This window comes from Phyllopteryx taeniolatus, chromosome 2 (assembly GCF_024500385.1).
Source record: "Phyllopteryx taeniolatus isolate TA_2022b chromosome 2, UOR_Ptae_1.2, whole genome shotgun sequence".
NCBI classification, from domain to species: Eukaryota; Metazoa; Chordata; class Actinopteri; order Syngnathiformes; family Syngnathidae; genus Phyllopteryx; species Phyllopteryx taeniolatus.
The window spans coordinates 27,700,031-27,722,608 of record NC_084503.1 but is presented as its reverse complement, the minus strand read 5'-3'; the positions used below and the strand labels follow the sequence as shown (position 1 = coordinate 27,722,608).

The 22,578-nt window shown below is 41.1% G+C and overlaps 1 protein-coding gene across 4 annotated transcripts in view; it reads right to left on the bottom strand.

Annotated features, from left to right (window-relative positions):
• Positions 1 to 5,139: 5,139 nt before the first annotated feature.
• The window catches only part of fto (FTO alpha-ketoglutarate dependent dioxygenase), a 255,315-nt gene continuing 237,876 nt past the window's right edge, over positions 5,140 to 22,578 (bottom strand). For 2 of the 4 annotated variants that reach the window (XM_061765575.1, XM_061765580.1), the window contains 2 exons: positions 17,637 to 17,777; positions 13,310 to 15,509 (listed from right to left, as the gene is read on the bottom strand). In XM_061765575.1, the coding sequence (XP_061621559.1) occupies positions 15,503 to 15,509; positions 17,637 to 17,777 (148 nt within the window). In that variant the 3' untranslated portion in view covers positions 13,310 to 15,502. Of the gene's footprint in view, positions 9,323 to 13,309; positions 15,510 to 17,636; positions 17,778 to 22,578 lie in introns of those variants that run through there. The other 2 variants (XM_061765574.1, XM_061765581.1) reach the window with 2 other exon arrangements.

Genomic DNA, 22,578 nt, shown 5'->3' with positions numbered 1-22,578 from the left:
GGAATTGACCTTGCCGTTCCAATACCTTTGGTGGGGACTGTATGTGCTCTGCGATTGGCTGGCGACCAGTTCAGGGTTTACCCCGCCTCTCGCCCGAAGATAGCTCGGATAGGCTTTAGCACGTCCGTAACTTTATTGAGGATAACTGCTATGGAAAATGGATGAATAGATATACTTATATATATATATATATACATACAGTACCACCAGAAAGTATTCACACCCCTTTGCATTTTTCTGTTACAGACTTATTCTAAAGCTGATTTGAGTATAGTTTTCTTTTTAAAAATCTACATAAAATATCCCATAGTGAGAAATTAAAAACATATTTTCAGACATTTGTGTAAATTTATATCTAAAAAAAAGTAAACATTCAAACAAAACAAGTACATAAGTATTCACACCCTTTGCTATGCTTAAGCTCAGGTGCATCTGATTTCCACTGATCATCCTTGAGATGCTTGAATGGAGTCCACCTGTGATAAATTCAGTTTACTGAACAGGTTAACAAGAACCCTATGGTCACTAAGGCGGAGCTCCAGTGTTCCCTTGCAGCGATAGGAGAACCATCCAGAAGGTCAACCATTGCTAACGCACTCCACCAATCAGGCCTTTATGGTAGAATGGCCAGACGGAAGCCACTTCTCACTAAAAGGCACATGGAACCCCGCTTGCAGTTTGTCAAAAGGCACTATAAGGATTCTCAGACCTGGAGAAACAAAATTCTCTGGTCTGATGAAACCAAAATAGAACTTTTGGGCCTGAATTGCAAGTGTCATATCTGGAGAAGAAGAGGCACTGCTCATCACCTGGCTAACACCATCCCTACTGTGAAGCACAGTGGTGGCAGCATCCTGCTGTGGGGCTGTTTTTCTGCTGCAGGGAACTGGGCGACTAGTCCGCATAGAGGGTAAGAAGACAGCTGCCAAATATAGAGAAATTTTTTAAGAGAACTTGTTCCAGAGTTGGCTGTGACTCAGACTAGGGCGTCGATTCACCTTCCAACATGACAATGACCCAAAGCACACAGCCAATATAACAAAGGAGTGGCTTCAGGAGTAGCCTCTGAATGTTCTTGAGTTTTACAGCCAGAGCCCGGACTTGAATTCAATCTCTGGATTCAAGGAATCCATTTCCAATCCAATTCTGGAATCCATGTCTGGAAAGACCTGAAAATGGCTGTCCACTGACACTGCCCATCCAACGTGACTAACCTTGAGAGGATCTGCAGAGAAGAATGGGATAAAATGCCCCAAAACAGGTGTGCCAAGCTTGTAGAGACATACCCAAGAAGACTTGAAGCTGTGATTGCTGCCAAAGGTGCTTCGACAAAATATTAAGACAAGGGTGTGAATACTTATCTACCTATTATCTTTAAATGTTTACATTTTCAATACATTTGCACAACTGTCTGAAAATATTTTTTTACTTTTTCATTATGGGATATTTTATGTTGATTTGTTTTTATTAAGAAAACTATACTCAATACTCTCTCTCTCTCTCTCTCTCTCTCTCTCTCTCTCTCTCTCTCTCTCTATATATATATATATATATATATATATATATATATATATATATATATATTAGACAATACAGTCTTGGTCAATGACATTGGCACCTCAGGGGTGTCACTATTTTTGTCCATGACCGCAAGGTAGTTAGGTAGATAGGTAGGTTGGTGGTTGACTGGATGCTAGGTGCTAGGTAGGTAGCATGGTAGGGTATGTGAGTTTCTGTGGGCTGGCAGGTATGTCAAGGCAGATGAATGGGTGACTAGGTAGATCAATATGTGGGTATTAGTTGGCCAGCTTAGTTGGGAGATGTGAAGACTGATCATCTCTCTTCATGTATGTAAATGGTATTTACTCTCTCTCAGCTCTTTGAAACAATGCAACGCAGTTAAAAAGAGAACACCCCTAAAAGCACCCCACGCCTAAAAACAGCCACCGCCAAGGCAATTAAGAGTTTAACCTGGACGCAGCCCTCGGGACCCCAGAGAAGACAGCAGAGTCAAATACAACGAAGCTGTGCATAAAAACAGGCCAGTGTGTGTGTGGGGGGGGAACTCAGTTGTACTGTACTGCAACAGAGAAATATGCAGGGATAAAGTGACAGATAAGCAGGAGAAGAGAAGAGGAAATGGATAGATCGAGAAAGAGAGCCCGAGATGAGAAAGAGTGAAGGGGAGCGAGCTAGCGCAGCGTACACAAGCTCGCTCCCCCATGAGAAGAAGGTCACCGGCTCTCTCGGAGGACTTCCTTAAATAAAGTCCCGTATCCTGCTGCTCTTCACTGGGCAAACAACCTCCCCTACTCTTTATTAACTAAATATGAGGGGACTCTGACCGGGGGACAAAAATTCAATATTTACCCCCCTTTCTTCCACCACCGCCACCAAATATTTAAAGCAAGCAAATAAACAGACAAATAAATAGACCTCTGCCAAGGGGGAGAGAGGGCCAGCCGCTCCCTTGGATGTAATTTGACGGCCCACTTACTTGGAGGCCAAGAGCCCAGTGCTACTCAAGATGCTCATTTGAAGAGCTGTCGATCAAGGGGGCAGCAGCGTTGGGGAGAATTGTGCGAGGGTGCGTGTGTGTGTATGTGTGTTTAGGAGTGGCAACCAGCAATTCATCTTCAAGGTTGGAGCAGATAAGGTGCACATTTCCTGATGAATTCATCACCTACCGCCACCCGGCTATTTCCCACCATGCAATGTCGAAGTTTCCCAGACTCGAGCCAAAATGGATGACACATGCCTCACAAGATGGCAATCATGTGATTTCCCCCCCCACCCAGTCAGCAAAGAAAGGTAATAAGGAACTGTATTCGGTAATTTAGTCTTGAGACAAAACGGGCATCATTATGAAACAGCAGGAACAATATTTGGTTTGCCATGAGTCAGTATGAACTATGCGGTTTTTCCCAGACAATGAGCGAAGAAAAAAAAGGAACAAAACAAGCATACAATCCATCCATCCATTTTCTGAGCCGCTTCTCCTCACTAGGGTGGCGGAGGTACTGGAGCCTATCCCAGCTATCATCGGGCAGGAGGCGGGGTACACCCTGAACTGGTTGCCAGCCAATCGCAGGGCACATACAAACAAACAACCATTCGCACTCACATTCATACCTACGGGCAATTTAGCGTTGTCAATTTACCTAGCATCCATGTTTTTGGGATGTGGGAGGAAACCGGAGTGCCCGGAGAAAACCCACGCAGGCACGGGGAGAACATGCAAACTCCACACAGGCGGGGCCGGGGATTGAACCCCAGTCCTCAGGCAGACACTCTAACCAGTCGGCCGCCACAAGTAAATCAAAGCAAATGTATTTATATCACGCATTTCATACACAAGGTAACTCAATGTGCTTAACATGATTAAAAGCATTTAAAAACAAAGAAAAGAAAAAAACAGCTGATAAATATTTAAAACACAGAGAAAAAAAAATAAATTAAAACAGTGTAAAGTGCAAGAAATATCATTTCAAAGTGGGAATGCTCTAAAAAGCATGGAAAAAAGAAGAGTTTTTAACCTGGACTTAAAAACATGCACACTTGGGGTTGACGTCACTTCTGTTGGCAACTTATTCCATTTGTATGCAGCATAATGGCTAAATGCTGCTTCACCATGTTTGCTCTGGACTCTGTGCTCCACTATTTGACCTGAGTCTGTCGATCTCAGCGCCCTACTGGGTTTATATTCCATTAGCATTTCTTTCATGTATTCAGGACCTAAACCGTTTTGTGATTTATAGACCAGTAGCAGAAAAATCTATTAAAATCTCCATCCATCCATCCATCCATTTTCTGAGCCGCTTCTCCTCACTCGGGTCGCGGGCGTGCTGGAGCCTATCCCAGCTGTCATCGGGCAGGAGGCGGGGTACACCCTGAACTGGTTGCCAGCCAATCGCAGGGCACATATATACAAACAACCATCCGCACTCACATTCATACCTACGGGCAATTTAGAGTCTCCAATTAATGCATGTTTTTGGGATGTGGGAGGAAACCGGAGTGCCCGGAGAAAACCCACGCAGGCACGGGGAGAACATGCAAACTCCACACAGGCGGGGCCGGGGAATGAACCCGGGTCCTCAGAACTGTGAGGCTGACGCTCTAACCAGTCGGCCACCGTGCCGCCCTATTAAAATCTAAAAATGTAAAATCTATTCTAAAGCTGACTAGAAGCCAGTGTAACAGGGCGAGGAACCACATTTGCTGTCTTCTCCAAGCAAGTCAGTGAAGAAATGTTGTAATTATTTTTTTATTGATTAATTTATATTTGTCTCAAAAAAGCACAAGCATAAAAACAAACATTAACAAAATGGCACCCTGTGAGCAAGTGCAAGTTCATAAAGGGGCTGAAGGTAGCAAAGATTATCAAGTTCAGGCCCCACTTGCATTGTGATAATTTTATATACAAATATTTTATAAGATTAAAACATATAACTTTATTATGAAATAAAGCCCTTATTAAACATCCATCCATCCATCCATTTTCTGAGCCGCTTCTCCTCACTAGGGTCGCGGGCGTGCTGGAGCCTATCCCAGCTGTCATCGGGCAGGAGGCGGGGTACACCCTGAACTGGTTGCCTTATTAAACATACTAAGTAAAATCCATTATTAAATTGGGCAAGGAACTTATTAGATAACTTTAAGTTTGAGCCAAAATGATCACATGATTTCTCCCTGTCAATCAGCAAAGTTACTCATATGGCAATGAAACATAATGGTGGCGTGTGGGGGAATCCTCTCGTCTCCAAAACCATCACTTTTCGGTAACCCCCCCCCCCCCCCCCCCCAAAAAAAAACAAACAAAAACAAAACAGTACGTTTCTTGTGCATTAACATTGCATCGTCAGAGAGAGCAAGCCATTTTCAACACTTAAGATTGATCAATAATTTGTACAAAAAATCTAAAAAAATAAATAAATAAATAAATAAAAATAAATAAATAAATAAATAAATATATATATATATATCCATCCATCCATCCATTTTCTGAGCCGCTTCTCCTCACTAGGGTCGCTGGCATGCTGGAGCCCATCCCAGCTGTCATCGGGCAGGAGGCGGGGTACACCCTGAACTGGTTGCCAGCCAATCGCAGGGCTATATATATATATATATATATATATATCAGACCCACATGGGCACTGACCAATAGTATCGATTTGTGAAAAAATATGAAACTGACCAAATTTGGACATTGACAGTTTCGACCTGATGCCAGATTTGGTTCGGTAGATTTGAACCAAAATAAATGCTTCACCAAAAAGGCCGTAAAACCATAGGATTTCACCCAGACAATCACAAAGAGAGGTAATAATAGGAAAAGGACCAATATTTGGTAACATGGACTTGAGCCAGAATGGACGGCTCCTGATAAGGCAATATTATTATTCCTCCTATTTAATCAGTCAAGAAAGGTACAAAGTTTGGTTACACTGACTTAAGCCAAAATAGATGTCTCTCGATAAGGCAGTAGAAGCACGCGATTTATCCTAACCAATCAGCAAAGTCATTTAACGTCAATAATTAGGCATTTGTGATGAAATGTTGTATAGTATACGAATATAGCAAGAGAAACATTAGGTCTTAAAGTAATAAAAAAGGCTTATAATAAAAAATCTAATTATAAACTGCGATTGGCTGGCAACCAGTTCAGGGTGTACCCCGCCTCCTGCCCGATGATAGCTGGGATAGGCTCCAGCACGCCCGCGACCCTAGTGAGGAGAACGGTTCAGAAAATGGATGGATGGATAAATTATAAATTCATTCTATAATTTGACCCAGTATTGAATGCAAGCTTACTTTCTTGGTTATCAATTTAATTTTTCACTTTCAGTGCAGTCACAATTAACAAAAATTAAGTTTGACATGTAACGTCACTGCAACAAAATCCCTCTTGAATCCTATTGGGTCATGTTTAAATGATAGAATGTCAAGGAATATGCAAATGTGCCCGTGTCGATATTTCTCGTCATACTCGACAAACATCGTGGACTTCCTTTCTTGTTCTGCTCCTCCACATAGGGAATGCAAAGGAGGGTGTGGGGTGGGTTGATATCAAAAGGTCCTTTCATCCATTTTAGATGAGATGTAGATGACTCAATTATGCTTGGCCTGACATCAAGACCACTTGGCGGTGAAGCGGCTGCTAACGTTGGAAAATGATCCACTTAATCCTGGTGCTCATATGAACGGCGGGGCGCTAACTTGGCCGGCGACGTTAAGCGAGTGAGACTGGTTGCGCTCTGCAAGTGGGGGGTGGGTGGTGCTTGGTGATTACGAAGGGCAAGAAAGAGAGATCCAGGAAGTCCACTTTTGTGCTACAAGAGAGAGGGAAAAGTTATCTCTTTCAAGGCTGAAATGCACAAGTGAAAGAGAGGAAATGGGTCAAAGAGAGTCCCGCAGGATACGTGATGTTGGGCGCGGGTGCGACGGCCCACAAACACGGCCCACATTCGGGGTCCGAAGCGTTTGATCTGCAAGGCCTCCTCTGTTCCCACCAGACCTCATCCAGACTGCTGCATTCATGCACAAACATCAACCAGAACATCTGACTGCCACGCTCAAATAGTCTGGTCCAACTGAGGACACAGGGAAGCAGAGACCGCTAACAAACAATGTGCACATCATTAGGTACATTTCCATGATCTAGTAGGAAACAGACTACCTCCTGCCTCATGAAAGATAGCCCAATAACAAGGGCACAAATGCCAGTAGATTGTGATTTTCATGCAAGCACATGGCTCACTGTGGATTTGCCAAATTAGCAGACCAGTCTGCGCCCAGCTCGGCGTTCCGGCGCACCGAAGTCCTCGGAGATGCGCCCAGCAAAGTGACAGTTTGGTGGCAGAAAGTTGGTCTAAACACTTCCTCAGATCGCGGGCTCTATTTTTGTGACTGCGCTTGACGTAACTCCAAGGAGGCGGGCTAGACCCGGTCTTGATAATTTCGTGGACCGGCGTACCCCCCGCAGTTTTAAAAGTGGGATGCCTCACTGCTCTCTTTAAGTGTCCAATAAGTCTAATTTGCGAGAAAGGTAATAATGGTAAATGGACTGAACTTATATAGCGCTTTATCTACACCATCACAGTGCCCAAAGCGCTTTACAAAGCCTCACATTCACACACACACACACATTCATACACCAATGGGCGGCTGCTGCCATGTCCACTGGGAGCAAATTAGGGTTCAGTGTCTTGCCCAAGGACACTTCGACATGTGGACAGTCAGAGGCGGGATTTGAACCAGAGACCCTTCATTCACTGGACGACCTGCTCTACCTACTGATCCACAGCCGCCCGTAATAATAGCATGAAAACCCATTATATGTAATGTGGACCCTGCACATCACTATAATAGCAGAATGCCATTTGAAAAGAACTATATTTGAGTGCTGTGTATTATCTCTCTAGCAGGCTACATACTTCCTGGTTTATGGTGGCTTACGTAGGATTATTTAATTTATTTATTTATTATTATTTTTTGGCCACTGTAACTCAAACACCAAAAATTAACTCCTCTCTGCCGTAATAATTTGCCATATGTTAGGAGGCTACTTGGAGGTAATCACTTTCATCAATTTCTACTTGCAGCACCATTTTTTGATTCTGGGGCCTTCATGACTCAAACAACAAAAATCATTCCTCTAATAAAAGTGAAGCAAATTGTGGAGCGGCATATATCTCGGTCGTATGTTATTCACAGGCCACTCCCTGGTTCATGGAGAATGACAAAATTACCATTGGACGATCAGACTGATTTGCATTCTGTGACGGTGGACGCGTTTGATAAAAATCATCTCGGGTGTGAGCTGTGGCCGACAGCAGCTGCTGCGTGAGTGCAGTGTTTATGTTTTACTGTTCAATAACAACTGTGGCTCTCCTTTCCCATATGCGAGGTTATTACAGTAAGTATACCGCAATAACTCATAAGCCGATTGCGATGAACTGGAGATTTTCATAATAAACATGTAGATCAGAGCCTGGTGTCCACACAGACCTAAAGTGTCTGCAGTGTGCCTTGTTCATGACCTCAGCAGTGGCCCAAATATTAACAGAGCTTCACATGCGGTCGGTCAAGTCGTGGTGTTTTGTTAGCGCCCGTTGGTGTTTGTCTGTGCTACTGACAAATGAGCGTGGCCCGTTGTGGCGCTGACAGCCGCCCTGAAGCTGCGATGCTATCTTTGACTCTTCTACAATTACCTCCTCTGTCCTCTGTGGCCCCTCGCAGTCCCCCAAAGGCCCTCTGGCTTGCACTCCGGAACCTGCTACGCACATGAGATACGTTTGCATTCATCTGTCCCTTCGTACAAACATTCCCACCGCCAACTGTACACAATTCATGCTGTCAAATGCTGATGTTAAAATGTAATAGAATAGATTTTTTTCAAATTTGTATTTAAAATCTTATGTATATTAATCGAAACACATTTTTTAAATATGTACAGATTTTATAATTTATATGTAGTTCAAGAACTTTTTTTTCCTGAAAAGTGGGTTTTTGATTCATATTTCATGCTTTTTATGGTTTTCATCAGTGAACAACCCCACTGTTGGATCAACAGACTTCGTCTTCTTAATCATGAGTTGAGTTACAAAATAAAATTACAGTATATATCTATGAGTTTAGTCCAATGAATAAATTACTTAATTTTCTTGCCTTGAGCTGACAACTTGGAGGAACAGTTTAATACAATTAGGGTTTGTTTACACTACATTGCTTTCAGACTGTGTTGTTTACCATCTGGAATAGCGATTTACCCTTAAACTGGCCCTTAACGAGATGAAGCTGATCATATATACCTAAGAAATTCTGTTTCTGCCTTTAAGTGTAACATTTGACTGGACTGTGACCCCAAACGCGATACCTTTCTCCAGCAAACACCTGGTTATTTTACCTCTCTGCACACCTATTGTTAGGCCTAATTGACGGTGGCTCGGCTGGTTGTGACCCCGGTCACAACAATGCATACCTGTGGCCATCACCACTAGCGCTGTGTAATTGTCTCTCCAAGTGGGGGCCCTTTTTCCAAGTCGGCCCCTGAGGGGAGAGGCCACTGTGACCATCCATCACTCAGTCCCTCAGCCACTACAGGAAGTAGTTAACATGGGCGACCTGGGGGAAGTTGGTGTGTGTGTGTGTGTGGAGTGAAGGGGAGTTGACGCTCCAGCGTGGGGGACGGGACTTCTTGGTGAGAGACATGCAGAGCATTAGCCATCTTTTCATCCCTGCCAGTGACATCGGTCCATCAGTCAATCCATCAATCAGTGTGATGTAGCGCTCGACGCTAATCCAGCCGCATCCTTTGAACCTTTGAGGAACAGACAGGACCGAGACCACGGTAAAAGACCAAAAATAAAGAGTCCTTTTACACAGATGTGACTAGAAGACAAGCCAAGTGAGTGAGCAGTTTCAGGTAAAGAATGATGGATAGTTGTAAAACACCTGTTTATGTGGGTTTCTTTTTTGAACGTAATAAAAACTACAGACAGCACTTCGGGAGATGGCAGGTGACAGTTCAACTACAATAGAACGCTACCACTAATAGACCTAAAGTGATGCTTACAGAACATTCTGATGGTATTTGTCTTGATAGTGAAATACTTCAGAACTGATAAGACTTATGGCCCTGGCTACCTCATTCAAAAGAAGCAGGTTTCTTGGTCTACTCACGAACAATACAAAACAAAGTTTGGGTTGAAATTTGTGGCTGCTGCTAGACTGATGACTGGAACTTATGCTTTGAAATCTAACAAAAAAGGTTTAAGTGGGAACAACTGTGGCTGGTAGAGTGCTGAAAAGAATATGGTTTCGTCTCAGTTGTCGTGGATTAAATAGAACTCCCCCTCCTGGATTGACCATCCATGAACAGGATGTCAGAGACGTATCATCAAACAATAAAAGATCAACTAAGCGGCAGGCCCAGACCTTGTGTCCCCATCATGCCTCAAAGTCTGCGTGGACCAGCTCGCTCTCGTCTTCACACAGAACTTCAATAGATCTCTGGAACTGTGCGAGGTAGCATCCTGTTTCAAATGCTCCACCTTCATCCCAGTCCCCAAGAAACCTGCAATCTCAGGTCTGAATGATTACAGGCCTGTCACACTGACTTCTGTGGTCATCAATACCTTTGAAAACCTCGTGCTGGACGATCTCAAGAGCCCTCACAGGTTCCCTGCTGGACCCCCTGAAGTTCGCCTACTGAGCAAACAGGTCTGTGGTTCTTCATCCTAGAACACCTCGACGGCGCGAGGATCCTGTTCGTGGACTTCAGCTCTGCGTTTAACACCATCATCCCCGAACTCCTCTCCTCCAAGCTTCTCCAGCTCAGCCTCTCGCCTGCCATCTGACAGTGGATTTACAGCTTCTTGACGGGCAGGACACAGCAGGTGAGGCTGGCGGACACCACCTCATTTACACACACCACCAGCACCGAGGCGGCCCAAGGATGCGTCCTCTCTCCGCTGCTCTTCTCTTTCGACACGAACAACTGCACCTCAACACACCCAGCTGTCAAAGCCGACGACACCACAGTCATCAGCCTCATTAAAGACGGTGACGAGTTTGCGTATCGACAGGAAGTGCAGCGGCTGGAGCTGTGGTGCAGCCGACACAACGTGGAGCTGAACACGCTCAAGATTGTAGAGATGATTGTGTATTTCAGGAGGCATCCTTTGCCACAGCTGCCCCTAACGCTGTCCAACTGCCCCGTGTCAACCGTCAAGACCTTCAAGTTCCTGGGAATTACAGTCTCTCAGGACCTGAAGTGGGCGATCAACATCAACTCCGTCCTCAAAAAGGCCCAGCAGAGGATGTACTTCCTGCGGCTTCTGAGAAAGCACGGCCTACCACAGGAGCTGCTGAGGCAGTTTTACATAGCAGTCATCGAATCTGTCCTGTGTTCATCCATCACAGTCTGGTTTGGTGCTGCAACAAAAAAGGACAAACTCCGACTGCAACACACAATCAAAACTCAAATCAAATCAAAATTGTCGTTACCCCCTGTCAACCTTTGAGGACTTGCATGCTGCCAGAACTAAGACAAGAGCATGCAAAATCCTCTTGGACCCTCCACATCCTGGTCACCACCTCTTCCAGCTTCTTCCCTCAGGTAGGCGCTATCGAACAATGCAAACTAAAACTAGCAGACATTCCAACAGCTTCTACCATCTTGCCATTAACTTCTTAAACAGTTAACTTACAATTCCATTGTAACATGCTGCCAATTTTGTCTTGAGATTGTTGTCACATCTCTGCTGGGCCAATTATACATTATTCGTGCCCTCACTGTAGTAGTTTCGCCACTGCACTACTTGCATATCTCTTGTTGACCAATACTGACCACTCATGTGCTTGAGAAGTATCTGCACCATTTGCACAATGGTCACTGCACAGACTATTGTTCTATTTGTCATTTTGAACTGCTATAAATTGCTAGAGTACTCGGCATCATTTGTCAAAAAAAAAAAAAAAAAAACAGTATCGGCATTACATTACTTATTGCTCAGTGACTGTGTTTTTATGTCGCAAACGTACTCACTGTCAATTGACTATCTGTTGTCATACTAGAGCGGCTCCAACTACCTGAGACAACTCCTTATGTGTACTTGGCAAAAAAAGATGATTCTTATTCTATAAATAAATAAAAATCAACAGGGCTCTTGCTCTAATAGAGAAAAATACTAAATTGTTTGGGTTGAAAGTCATGACTTTAGGTCTTAGGTTCTATTACATTCAAGCAATAATAGAGCATTCTTAAACATGTTTAGTTTGCCATTCAAACATTGTTCTTGCTTTGAACTCGAATAAAAAGGTTTAAGAGATAAAATTGTGAATGGTTGAGTGCTGACAAGAACATGGTTGCACCTCAGACAGTATATTTGGTTAAATAGAATTTCATATTAACAGTTGGTCTAACAAAGAACAATAATTACAAACTTTCTATTTTACCTTGGCCATCTCGTATCAGATGCCATTTAAAATGTATCTGTATACTGCAAAAAAAAAGAAAAGAAAGAATAACTTGACTGATTACTAAGGAAATTGTGACTGCTTGAGTGCTGTCAAGAACATGCACTGTGATCACTGACTTCACTTACCGCAGCCATCTTGGATCAACTTTTCACAATTAATGTGGATCTGGCTTTGACACAGAAAATTAATCCAAAAAGTTTCAAGGGTTGTAAATTGTGGCTGCTGCGGCGCTGCCTAGAACATGCACTTTGACCATAGACCTAATTTACCACTTTATTAAGTTAGTTAGCCGTCTCAATCCCCATTCGCTATTCGCATTGACAGTAACAAATGACAGAAATGAATCGTTAGTCCTTGTACTATTCCGAAACAAAACATCATTGTCTAACAATGAAAAATTCAATTTGATTATTTGAAAACTACTGCATCTATAGCTCCATGGTTAAGTCCTGGTCACTTTTTTATTATTTTGCTGGGGCTGCAGATTTTGTCAGAATAGCTATTCCCTCTGGAAAAAGCTGTTTCCAAAACAGCTCTTTTTATTTCAAAATGTGTTACTTTCACCAGGATCGCTCACCGTTTCGTGGCTGTTTTCTGGTTTGCGCCGGTCTCGGTGCCGTAAAATGCGTAAATCCACGCTGGCTGTGGTGGTAATATGTTCTTCTACTAAGCCTGCAAGTTAGCTTAGCTTTTAGTTAGCAGTAGCTGGCTAGCTCTCATCAATCATCTGTCACGATGTGTTGAATAAATCTTGCACAACTTCATCCAATTCATCTGCCGCAGTCGCAGTTTGCCATGCACATCTGTGCAGCTCCTAGGGCACAGCCACTGGAGACCTCCCTCTATGTGATTGGCTACTGAAGCTACTATACAACTGCACATAAGCGCATACACAATAAGTCAAAATGGCGACACCAGTCAACACCGGAAGCAAATGGCAGAATAAACTAAGTACTATGTTACCCTTTGATTCTATTAATTCAAATGGAAAATTATGATTCAGCTTTCGTTTTTTCAAACCAACTCACGAGTTAATTTGGAATCACTAATGATTTGTTCGTAGCTCTAGTTAATATTCGTGTTCCACTAAGACAAACCTTGATTACGTGTAATTACGATTGGTCGATAAATGATACTGGTAGAGCACTGACTGGCAAATAAGATCTTACGTCATCTCGACGCATGCATGCAAACATTGTCAACAAATAAAAGCTAAAAGAAGAACAATGGCAATTTTTATACGACACCTTTCACAAGGAGTGAAACTGAAAAAATTCTGTATCGAATTCACCTACAACAAAAGAGAGAGCGAGACACAAATAGATCGGATAAAATGCCATATTTTATTTCTGCCATTCCTATTGCATCAGACGGACAAGCTGTGGCAAAGGGAGAGCACAGAGTGATGCGAACAACATTAACGCCGCTCTACAAAACAAAACTCTGACAACAACACATAGCAAAAGTGCAGCGATAGAAGAAGATGAAGCAAGAAGAACAGTGTTTGGCAACCAATAACATCAACAACAACAAAAAATCAGAAGTAAAAAAAAAAAAAAAAAAAAAGAGTGCAATTGGAATTTTTAATAGGAAACAGTGCATCTACTTCATCATGATCTAGATAGAAAAATCAAACGTGGAGGACTGCTACACTGCGTTCTCGTCTGCCCCCGTTTTCCCCCCACCCTTTTTAGTATCTTTTCAGAAGCGCTGGATGTTTGTATGGCCTGCAGCTTTCCAGGGTGCTCGACACACTTTTGGAGTAATTAAACGCCATTGAACAGCTGTAATGAAGGATCGTTTTTTTTTCCGGTGGTGTACTTTCGGCACAGCCTTTCATCAGTCACGGCGGCCCGAGAACAAACAACTAGCGGGTGTCCCTGCAGGCTGGCATACGCCGTCACACTCTTACCTCGGAATTGAAACTTCCCCAATGGTTTCCTTCTTTGGTCAGTCTGGGAATTAAAAACCAACATGATTCTTGCTCTAATAAAAAAGAAAAATACTAAAAGGTTTGGGATGAATGATCTGACTGCAAGGGAGCTGACTAGGCCCTATGCTCATTTATTCCACTCGAAATGGGTCAGATGCCATTCAAAATTAGAGTTCTTACCTTGAACTGCAATAGATAGGGTTTCAGAGATGTAAATTGTGACCTGTAGAGTGCTGACTAGAAACCTCCGCTGATTTGACTGTTGCCTTGAGCTAAAAGCTTGGCTTTCTTGAATCAGCTAGCTTCAAAATCAAAAGCGGGTCTTGCTTGAAAATGACATATACTGCACCGTTCTTACATCAGAATTGAAACTTCCTTACAAGATTCATACTTTTGTCAGTCTTGCTCTAATAGAACGATAATACTAAAACGTCTCAGATTAACCTCATGGATTCCTTCTTTGCTCTCGTTTGGACCATCACTGCCAGGTACATTCGGAACGGTCTCACCAGATTCCTTCTTCGGTCACTCAAGGAATAAAAGAATTAACAGCATCCTTGCTATAATAAAGAATGACGCCAGAAAGTTTGGGTTGGTAAACGTGACTGCTAGGAGAATGACTAGAACCTATGCACTCATTTAACTTGTGCCTTCAACTTCCTCGGCTGTCTTGGTCAGATGCCATTCAAAATCATTACAATTTGAATAAAAAAAAAAAAGGTTTGCGAGATGAAAATTATGACTGGTAGAGTGCTGACAAGAATGTGGTTTCAATTGAGCTATCTTGGCTCAGACAGAATTAAAGAATAACGGTTCTCGAGCTATTAATAGGATGTTGCCTCTGTTGTAGAGCAATACAATTATTAAAGGGTAGAAAATTGTAGTGGCTAGAAAGTCGACGAGAACCCGTGCTGATTTGACCATTGCCCTCAGCTTACTTGGCTTTCTTGGGTCAGACAGAATTCAAAATGAACAGGGTTGTAATGACGGGTATTTGGCTCTGATATAGAGCAAATTGTAGCGGCTAGAGCACCAACTAGAACACAGACTGATTTGACTTGTCTTTCGGTAACTGAGCTTTCTTGGGTCAGCTACCATTCAAAATGAATTGTCGGTTTTGCTTGAAAATGGAACACACTGCAGGGTTAGTGTAATTCTTCGTTGGGAAAAAAACTGCCTCACTTGAGGACCACGAGAGAATTTTTAACACTGAATTATCATGAATACTGATGACACCCTCTAAATAAAGGTTGGTTTCATGATATGACATGATACAATGACATGATAAATAGTTACACACTGAAACGCTGATACCACGTACTGTTTGTGTGGTTACACTAGTAGCTTTATGCTAAGCTCGCGTTGTCACTAAAGCGCTAGGATGCGTTTATATTGAGTGGACAGGGGGTTTGGGCTGTGCGGGAATGGAGATGAAGCAATGAATAATTCCTCTCGGTCGGGATCACGACGGATTTGTCGTCGACGGTGCCTCCCCTCAGCTGCTGTTGGGGTCATTCGGAAAAGCTGGTGTTTTAATTATTTCCCATTTTTCTGCACGTTGTCCATGCGGCCTTGATGATTCCTTCACATTCTGTTTAATGGAGAGACACCAGCAAAATGCATCCTGTTAAATGTCAGGACTTCTGGGAACTCAATATCAGATTTGGACATTAAGGCCTTGAAAGTTCTGGTTTGGAGAAAATTGAATTCTACAAAAATAAATAAATAGATCTGCAAAAATGTGTCTTACAATTAATAAAAACATCACAATTTGTGTGAGATCTCAGCAAGCACTGAGGGCGCTGATTCTGCATGTTTAGCTTTATCTTTGGATTTTTGGTGCTTTTTTTTGGGTCACACTTGATGGACTGCCATCACGGATGATGCCACGCCAGATATCATCGTATTGGTCGACCTTGCAAGTGCTGACTTATAATAATAATAATAATAATAATAATAATAATAATAACAATTATAATAATAATAATAATATACTTAATAATAAAATACTTAATAATAATAATAATATATAATTATACTATATATATTATAGTATATTATTATTAGGCTTTACACGATCAGGATTTTTGGGGCCGATCACCGATCAGCGAGTTTAACAAACCGATCACAAGATGGAGGAATGTGTCTATTTAAATGACCTGTTCATTTACTGTATATACTTGTGTACTTAATTGCTCAAAAATCTTTATTTACAATAATGTATCTTTGTTCCTCTATTTATGCCAGTGAGGCATAGTGACAGACAGAACAAATGAATGGTCTTCTATTAGATGGCAGGAAGTAAATACAGTAATTAATGTATCCACTTTTTGTGACATTTTTGTTTGTTGGTGTGCCGTGAGAATTTTAAATTGTAAAATATGTTCCTTGGCTCCATCAAGGTTGGAAATCACTGCTCTAGTCAGATCGTGTATTCTTATCAGTCAGGTCAAACCAACATTACATGACAGAAAGAATGGGTGCTAACTTACTGTAATTAAATTACTTTATTTTGAATTAAATTACTTCACCCACACCGAAACTTTAGAGCATGATTCGACACAACGGCGGCATGTTTACGTCCAAGCGTTTGTGGTACCGCTAGCTTGCTAGGCTACATAACATTTTATTGCCTGCTTGCGAGCCGTATCGTATTAAAAGTACAGGAACGTACCTCAAGCAAGCCTTAAACGAATGTCCTCTCCTGTGCTGAGCACCGGTGACCACCAACACACGTTTTTCCCCATTTTGTCCTTATAATACAGTCGGCTCGCTCCACTCTTGTTGTCGTCGCCACGGTAACGAGTGTATCTGGTCGAATTTGAGTTGACAAGATAAAGCCCAATGATCGTAAAAAACGGGATGCGGCGGTATCGGAATACAAGATTTTATTGCAGTAGTCTGACAGTGCAATTGTGAAAGAGCAAATTTGTCTTGTTGTTTGATCCGGGCATTACGTGTTGTCTGTTCCACACCGCCGACGTTTTTTAAAAAAAAATAACTTTATTGGCCGTCAAATATTTCCAATACTACGTCAAAAGACACGCGACAAGGCTAAAAATAAACTAGCTTCTGGATTCAAATATACTGTGCACGCGGCGATGCGGAGTAAATATGTTTTGCGGAGCCGATCAATGACATCATTGATCGGATTGGCGAATTATGATATTAAAGCCGATCAGCCGATCAGCATAAAATGCTAAATATTGGCCGATACCGATCACCTGATAAAATCGGTGTAAAGTCTAATTATTATACTATAATAATAATAATAATAATAATAATAATAATATATAGAATGGATCCTTTAAACATCCATTATTTCCTATGGGGAAGAAAAAAAAAATTTTAACTCTTGAGGTTGACCCCAATCCTGGAACGGATTAGGTTTGACATTGGAGGTTCGTTCCACTGTAGGCAACATGAACAAAAGTATTGGGACACCTGGCCATTACACCTATGGGAATGCAAATACCAGGAAATATGAGGTTTGGGGGCGGGGGGAATGACCATAATGTTTGCTTATTGTAAATACTGTAAATTACTTGCAGTAGTAGAAACATACTCATCTGTAAACAATAATGTTGGCATTTAAGGAATTTTTGTCTTTGAAACAAAACATTACATTTCAATCATAAGTGCAATTGTAAATGGCCAATGAAAATTCATCGTGATAAAGCAAAGAGTGCTTCATTTAAAAGCCGATTTGAAACGTCACCTCCACAGCAGCGACTCCACTCTGTTGATGATGTCAGCCAGATCAAAGGGCAGCGGCATGCCAGGGTCGTCCACGCCCCAGAAGGGACGGTCCACCGGGGCCTCCTCGGGGGGCAACGTCTGGGCCAGGCTGGAGTGGCACCTGAGGCGACAGGACACAGGAAACAAACGCACCCGTCAACTCCCTCTCGTTAAAAAACGACAACTGCTCACTGTTAATACTTGTCCTACTTAGAATACACGGAAGCCATGTACAGTATATTACGGATCTATACAGGGTTTCGAATACTGTAGACAGAGCCTGCAAAATTGTTAAATATTCCAAGTTGGTCACATTCCTTAGGAACAATTAGAAATACACAGGTAGTCTTTACATGAATTAACTATAAATTGCAGGCAAATGTATTCATTCTAATTGTATCATAGACATACACAGATAGCATATTGTTGGGTCAAATTTAGTTAGGCATAGAGCTCGCTTTGCCTGGGAATTAATGGAAAAGTATGGGAATTAATGCAAATTAATAGGAAAGAACTGGGAATTTAGGTTAGTTCATTCACGCATAGAAATAAACACTGTAATTCGTGAAGATTACTAGGGAAGTTAGTCACTTTCTAGAATAATGTCAGTATTAATGTGAATTTTGGGGAATTAATTGGGCCTTTGGGGTAGAAATTGTACCATGCACAAATACAGATTTTTCAAGTTTAACTGGGAAGGTTGGTAATTTTCCATTGGAATTAATGGAAAAATATGAGCAATAATGAGGATTTATGAAAATGAACTCGGCATTCTGGGTACTTTAATCAAATGTTTTTTTTCAGTCAAGTTTAGCTGGATAAGTCTGAATGAATGGAAATTAATGCTACTTTTGGGGAATTAATTGGGCATTTGGTGTAGTTATTACTAAGAAGTATCATTGACACTTGGTTCAGTTTGGAATGTTGGTCACTTTCCAAAACAATGGAAAAATATGGGAATTGATGTGAATTGTCTGGAAATACTTGGGCATTTGAGGTAAATCGCTATCATCATTAACTACATAAATATCGTTTTGTTCAGTCATGCTTAGCTGGGAAAACTGGTCATTTTCAATAAGAATAAATGGAAAACTGGAAATTCAGGTGATTTGGGGTAATGTATCCCAGACAAACATACATACATCGTTGACTCAAATTGTATCTAGATAGTGCAGATAGTGTAGATATTTTCATTTCTCATGTCTTCCAGAGAAAATTATGTTTTTGGGGGGTAGCTAACTGAATATTCAGGTTATTACTGAAACATAGATGAACATAAGTATCAAAGTTTTAATTTATCAAGTTTACCTCGGGAACTCGGTCACTTTCTGAATGAATGGAAAATTATGAATGTATACTTAATGTGGTACGTTACTGAAACTGCTTCATAGAAATACATGAATATTGACAATTTATTTATTTCAGCATTGTTAGCTGAGGAATCTATCCAATTTCCATATCGTAGGAACGAATGGAAATGGGAATGAAGGGAAATGATGTATGCAGTATTCATTGTAAATTTGAAGAAATATATTTTTAAAATTGACAATAGTATATTTGTGATTACACTTTCCATTTATCGTTCATTGAATAAATACTATGAATAGCAATAACAAACAAATCTACCATAGACGTGTATGATGGAGGATCAAGTCTCCTAAAAGGGTGTGTTTAGTGAGCAAAGTGTGTGTGTCTGTCACTAAACACACCGGTGTGCATCAGGTTTTACCAGGAAGGAGTTGTCCCGTTTGTTTCCTCGCCGTTTTATTGCTCCTAATAACACTGCAGCCAATTAGGTCCTCAAGGGTAGAGAAGTGTGCCTGTGTCATTGGTTTGTACATATGATGCATAAAAGGCTTAAAACAAGAGGCAGCCCTTATAATATTGTTAGATATTGTTTTGTTTCACTGTATTTCATGGCTTTGTCACCACTGTTCCTGTGGCGAGTCAGCAAAATGTCTCTCGTGTAATAACAGCAGGCTGTGATGTGAACGCCATGGAAACGCAGCCTATGATGGATAATGGCGGGTTAAGTGTAAATGTGACAGCGTTTGACGGCCCCGGCGGACCTGGGTCACATCTTTTGTCAGAGCTGTGTAAATATTTACTGTGCTGCATGCGGGTTGTCATTGTAAATCTGCTCCTTTCGACTCCCCGACCCCTCATCCCTGCCGCCTCTTGGCAGACGAGATGGACCTTTAACCCCAGGGTGCAAGTGGGAGAGGAGCAGGGTGGCATGTCTGTGTTGGCTGTGTTAGTTATTTTACAATTGAACACAATCCGTTCAGAATGCAGGAATTTCGGGACACTTCCCTGCAGGAAATAATCTGTCCTAGGGGCCAAACTGTCGCCATCATGGAAACTTTACTAACTGTACAGGCCATGTGGTTAGCAACACAAGTATAGTGCTCGCTGAAGGGCTTTTTCATTCTATTCTTCATAGTAATACAAATGTAAAAAGAAGATAACCATTGAACAATAACACCAGCAAGTTGACAAGTGGCCGCCGTCTTTATGGGATACAAAGATTTTCTACAAAACATGGAATGAGCACTTCAAACGCCTATAAATCCAAAACAAATACTGTATATTTACACCTACCTACGTATTCTACTACCCACACTGCTCCTCACAAATAAAAATGTTCAATTTGAGCTACATATATGCATATATATATATATATATATATATATATATATATATATATATTTAGAATATATAAATATATTATATATATATATATATATATATATATATATATTTAGAATATATAAATATATTATATTTATTTAGAATATATAAATATATTATATTTATATATATATATAAATATAATATATTTATATATTCTAAATATACTTCTAAATATAATATATTTATATATTCTAAATATATATATATATATATATATATATATATATATATATATATATATATATATATATATATATAATATATTTATATATTCTATATATATATATATATATGATGAAAATGAACCAAGGGTGGACATTTCAGCAGGATAATGATCCAAAACATATTGCCAACGAAACGCTCAACTGGTTTAAAAAATAGATAAATTAATTTAAAAAATAAATAAATAAAAAATATCAAGCTGCTAGAACAGCCTAGCCATTCAAATGACTTGAATCCAATCAAAAATCTATGGAAAGAGCTGAAACTCAAAGTCCATAAAAGAAGTCCACAGAACCTTCAAGATTTGAAAACTGCTTCTGTGGAGGAATTGGCCAAAATCACACCAGAGCAATGCATGTGATTAGTTTCTCCATACAGGAGGCATCTTGAAGTTCCCATTGCAAACACAGGCTTTTGTACAAAGTTTTAAATAAATACCAGTTGGCGTGTTCAATACTTTCCCCTTGTGTCATTTACCATTATTACACAATTCACTTACTTTCTGACATTATTTGTTCTACTTTCTTTTCTGGTGAGATTTTCATGTCAATAGAACCTTTGGAAATATATTTGAGAAAAATGGTGATGTGTTAAATAGTTATTTCAGCTGCTGTATATATATATTTTTTTCTTCCATGCACACTTACACGCACGCACGCACGCACGTACACTGGGGATACTGGGAGACAGAAGAGACCAGAGGGAGGGGGTCTTGGTGCTCAGTTATGGATGAGGTGAAGTGATGTTAAGTTGCCACAATTTGTGGTTTTATAGTTTAACGGGAGCCATTTAATGTTCCACTGGCTCTCGGCCTAAGTGCTGCTTTTTTTGGTGCGGTTAGCGCGGGAATGGCATTAACATCGCGCTGCTCCAATATATCTTGGGCGCCCTGGATCGGGGCCTGATAATAGCATCTGTTAACACGCACTAAGTACCATTATGTAGCACATCACTTCATAAATAATACGATTAGGCGACCTTGGGGCTTTGCAACGAGCCGTGTGTTTAAATGTTCTCATCATTTATTTAGGGCACGAATTAAAGGAAGCGCCACTTCAGAAAAGAGGAGGAGGAAGATGAGGAGCAGGAGGACATGGCTGGCGTTCACATTCAATGTGAAGTGAAAAGTGACCCAGACGGTGCAGGTGTGTTCTGCTGACAACAGCGTGAAGTCACCATCGGGCCACGGAGGGAACCATCCACCGTTGATTTGGCCTGGTTCAGAATTCTGCTCAAATCTTGACTCTCAATATGAAAAAGTAATATGAAACTAACCACTGTACGCTGTAGTGGTATCTTGACTTACGAGTGCCCTAACTTACAATTTTTTTGGGAGTTACATTTTTATTAAAAAGGAGCACAACAGTAGGCAGTGCATTTAAGCCATTTACTGAATGGTATAAACAGTCAAACACACAAATACAAAATGATAACACTCGCAAGCAACTACAATAAGCCGAAATTCACATCAAGACACACACAATGACTAATCATTCCTGATCATCACTGACTGGGCCACACCCCTTAAAGCCATGCATACAACACTACAATTGTTGCAACTTGACTTGTCCCAAAATACAGTAAGTACAAGTAAAAACTGTTTGTTAACATTCTCTTTAATGATTGTATACATTTGTAGAAGTGTACCGACACATGAATTACTTGTGTGGTAAAATATTAAAAACAATAAATTGTGTGTGCACCCCTAACCAGATGTGAAATAAATGTGCAGGATGTGCCTGGGAGGTGAGTTGAGAGAGAAACAGCTGACTTTGATCATCCATCAACTATCATTGTTTTTCCTTTCGACGTGTGTCCTCTTTTGTTGCGCTTTTCCCACTTCCCACTTTATGGTTATCATCACATCTAACCTAACCTTCAGTGGTGGCATCCAAACACAGACAAGCCAAAGAAAAAAAGGGTGTAAGCTCAATATATCAGTGATGGAAGATGCTTAGTGCGTTTGCATGTTCTCATCATGTTTGCGTAGGTTTTCTCCTGGTATT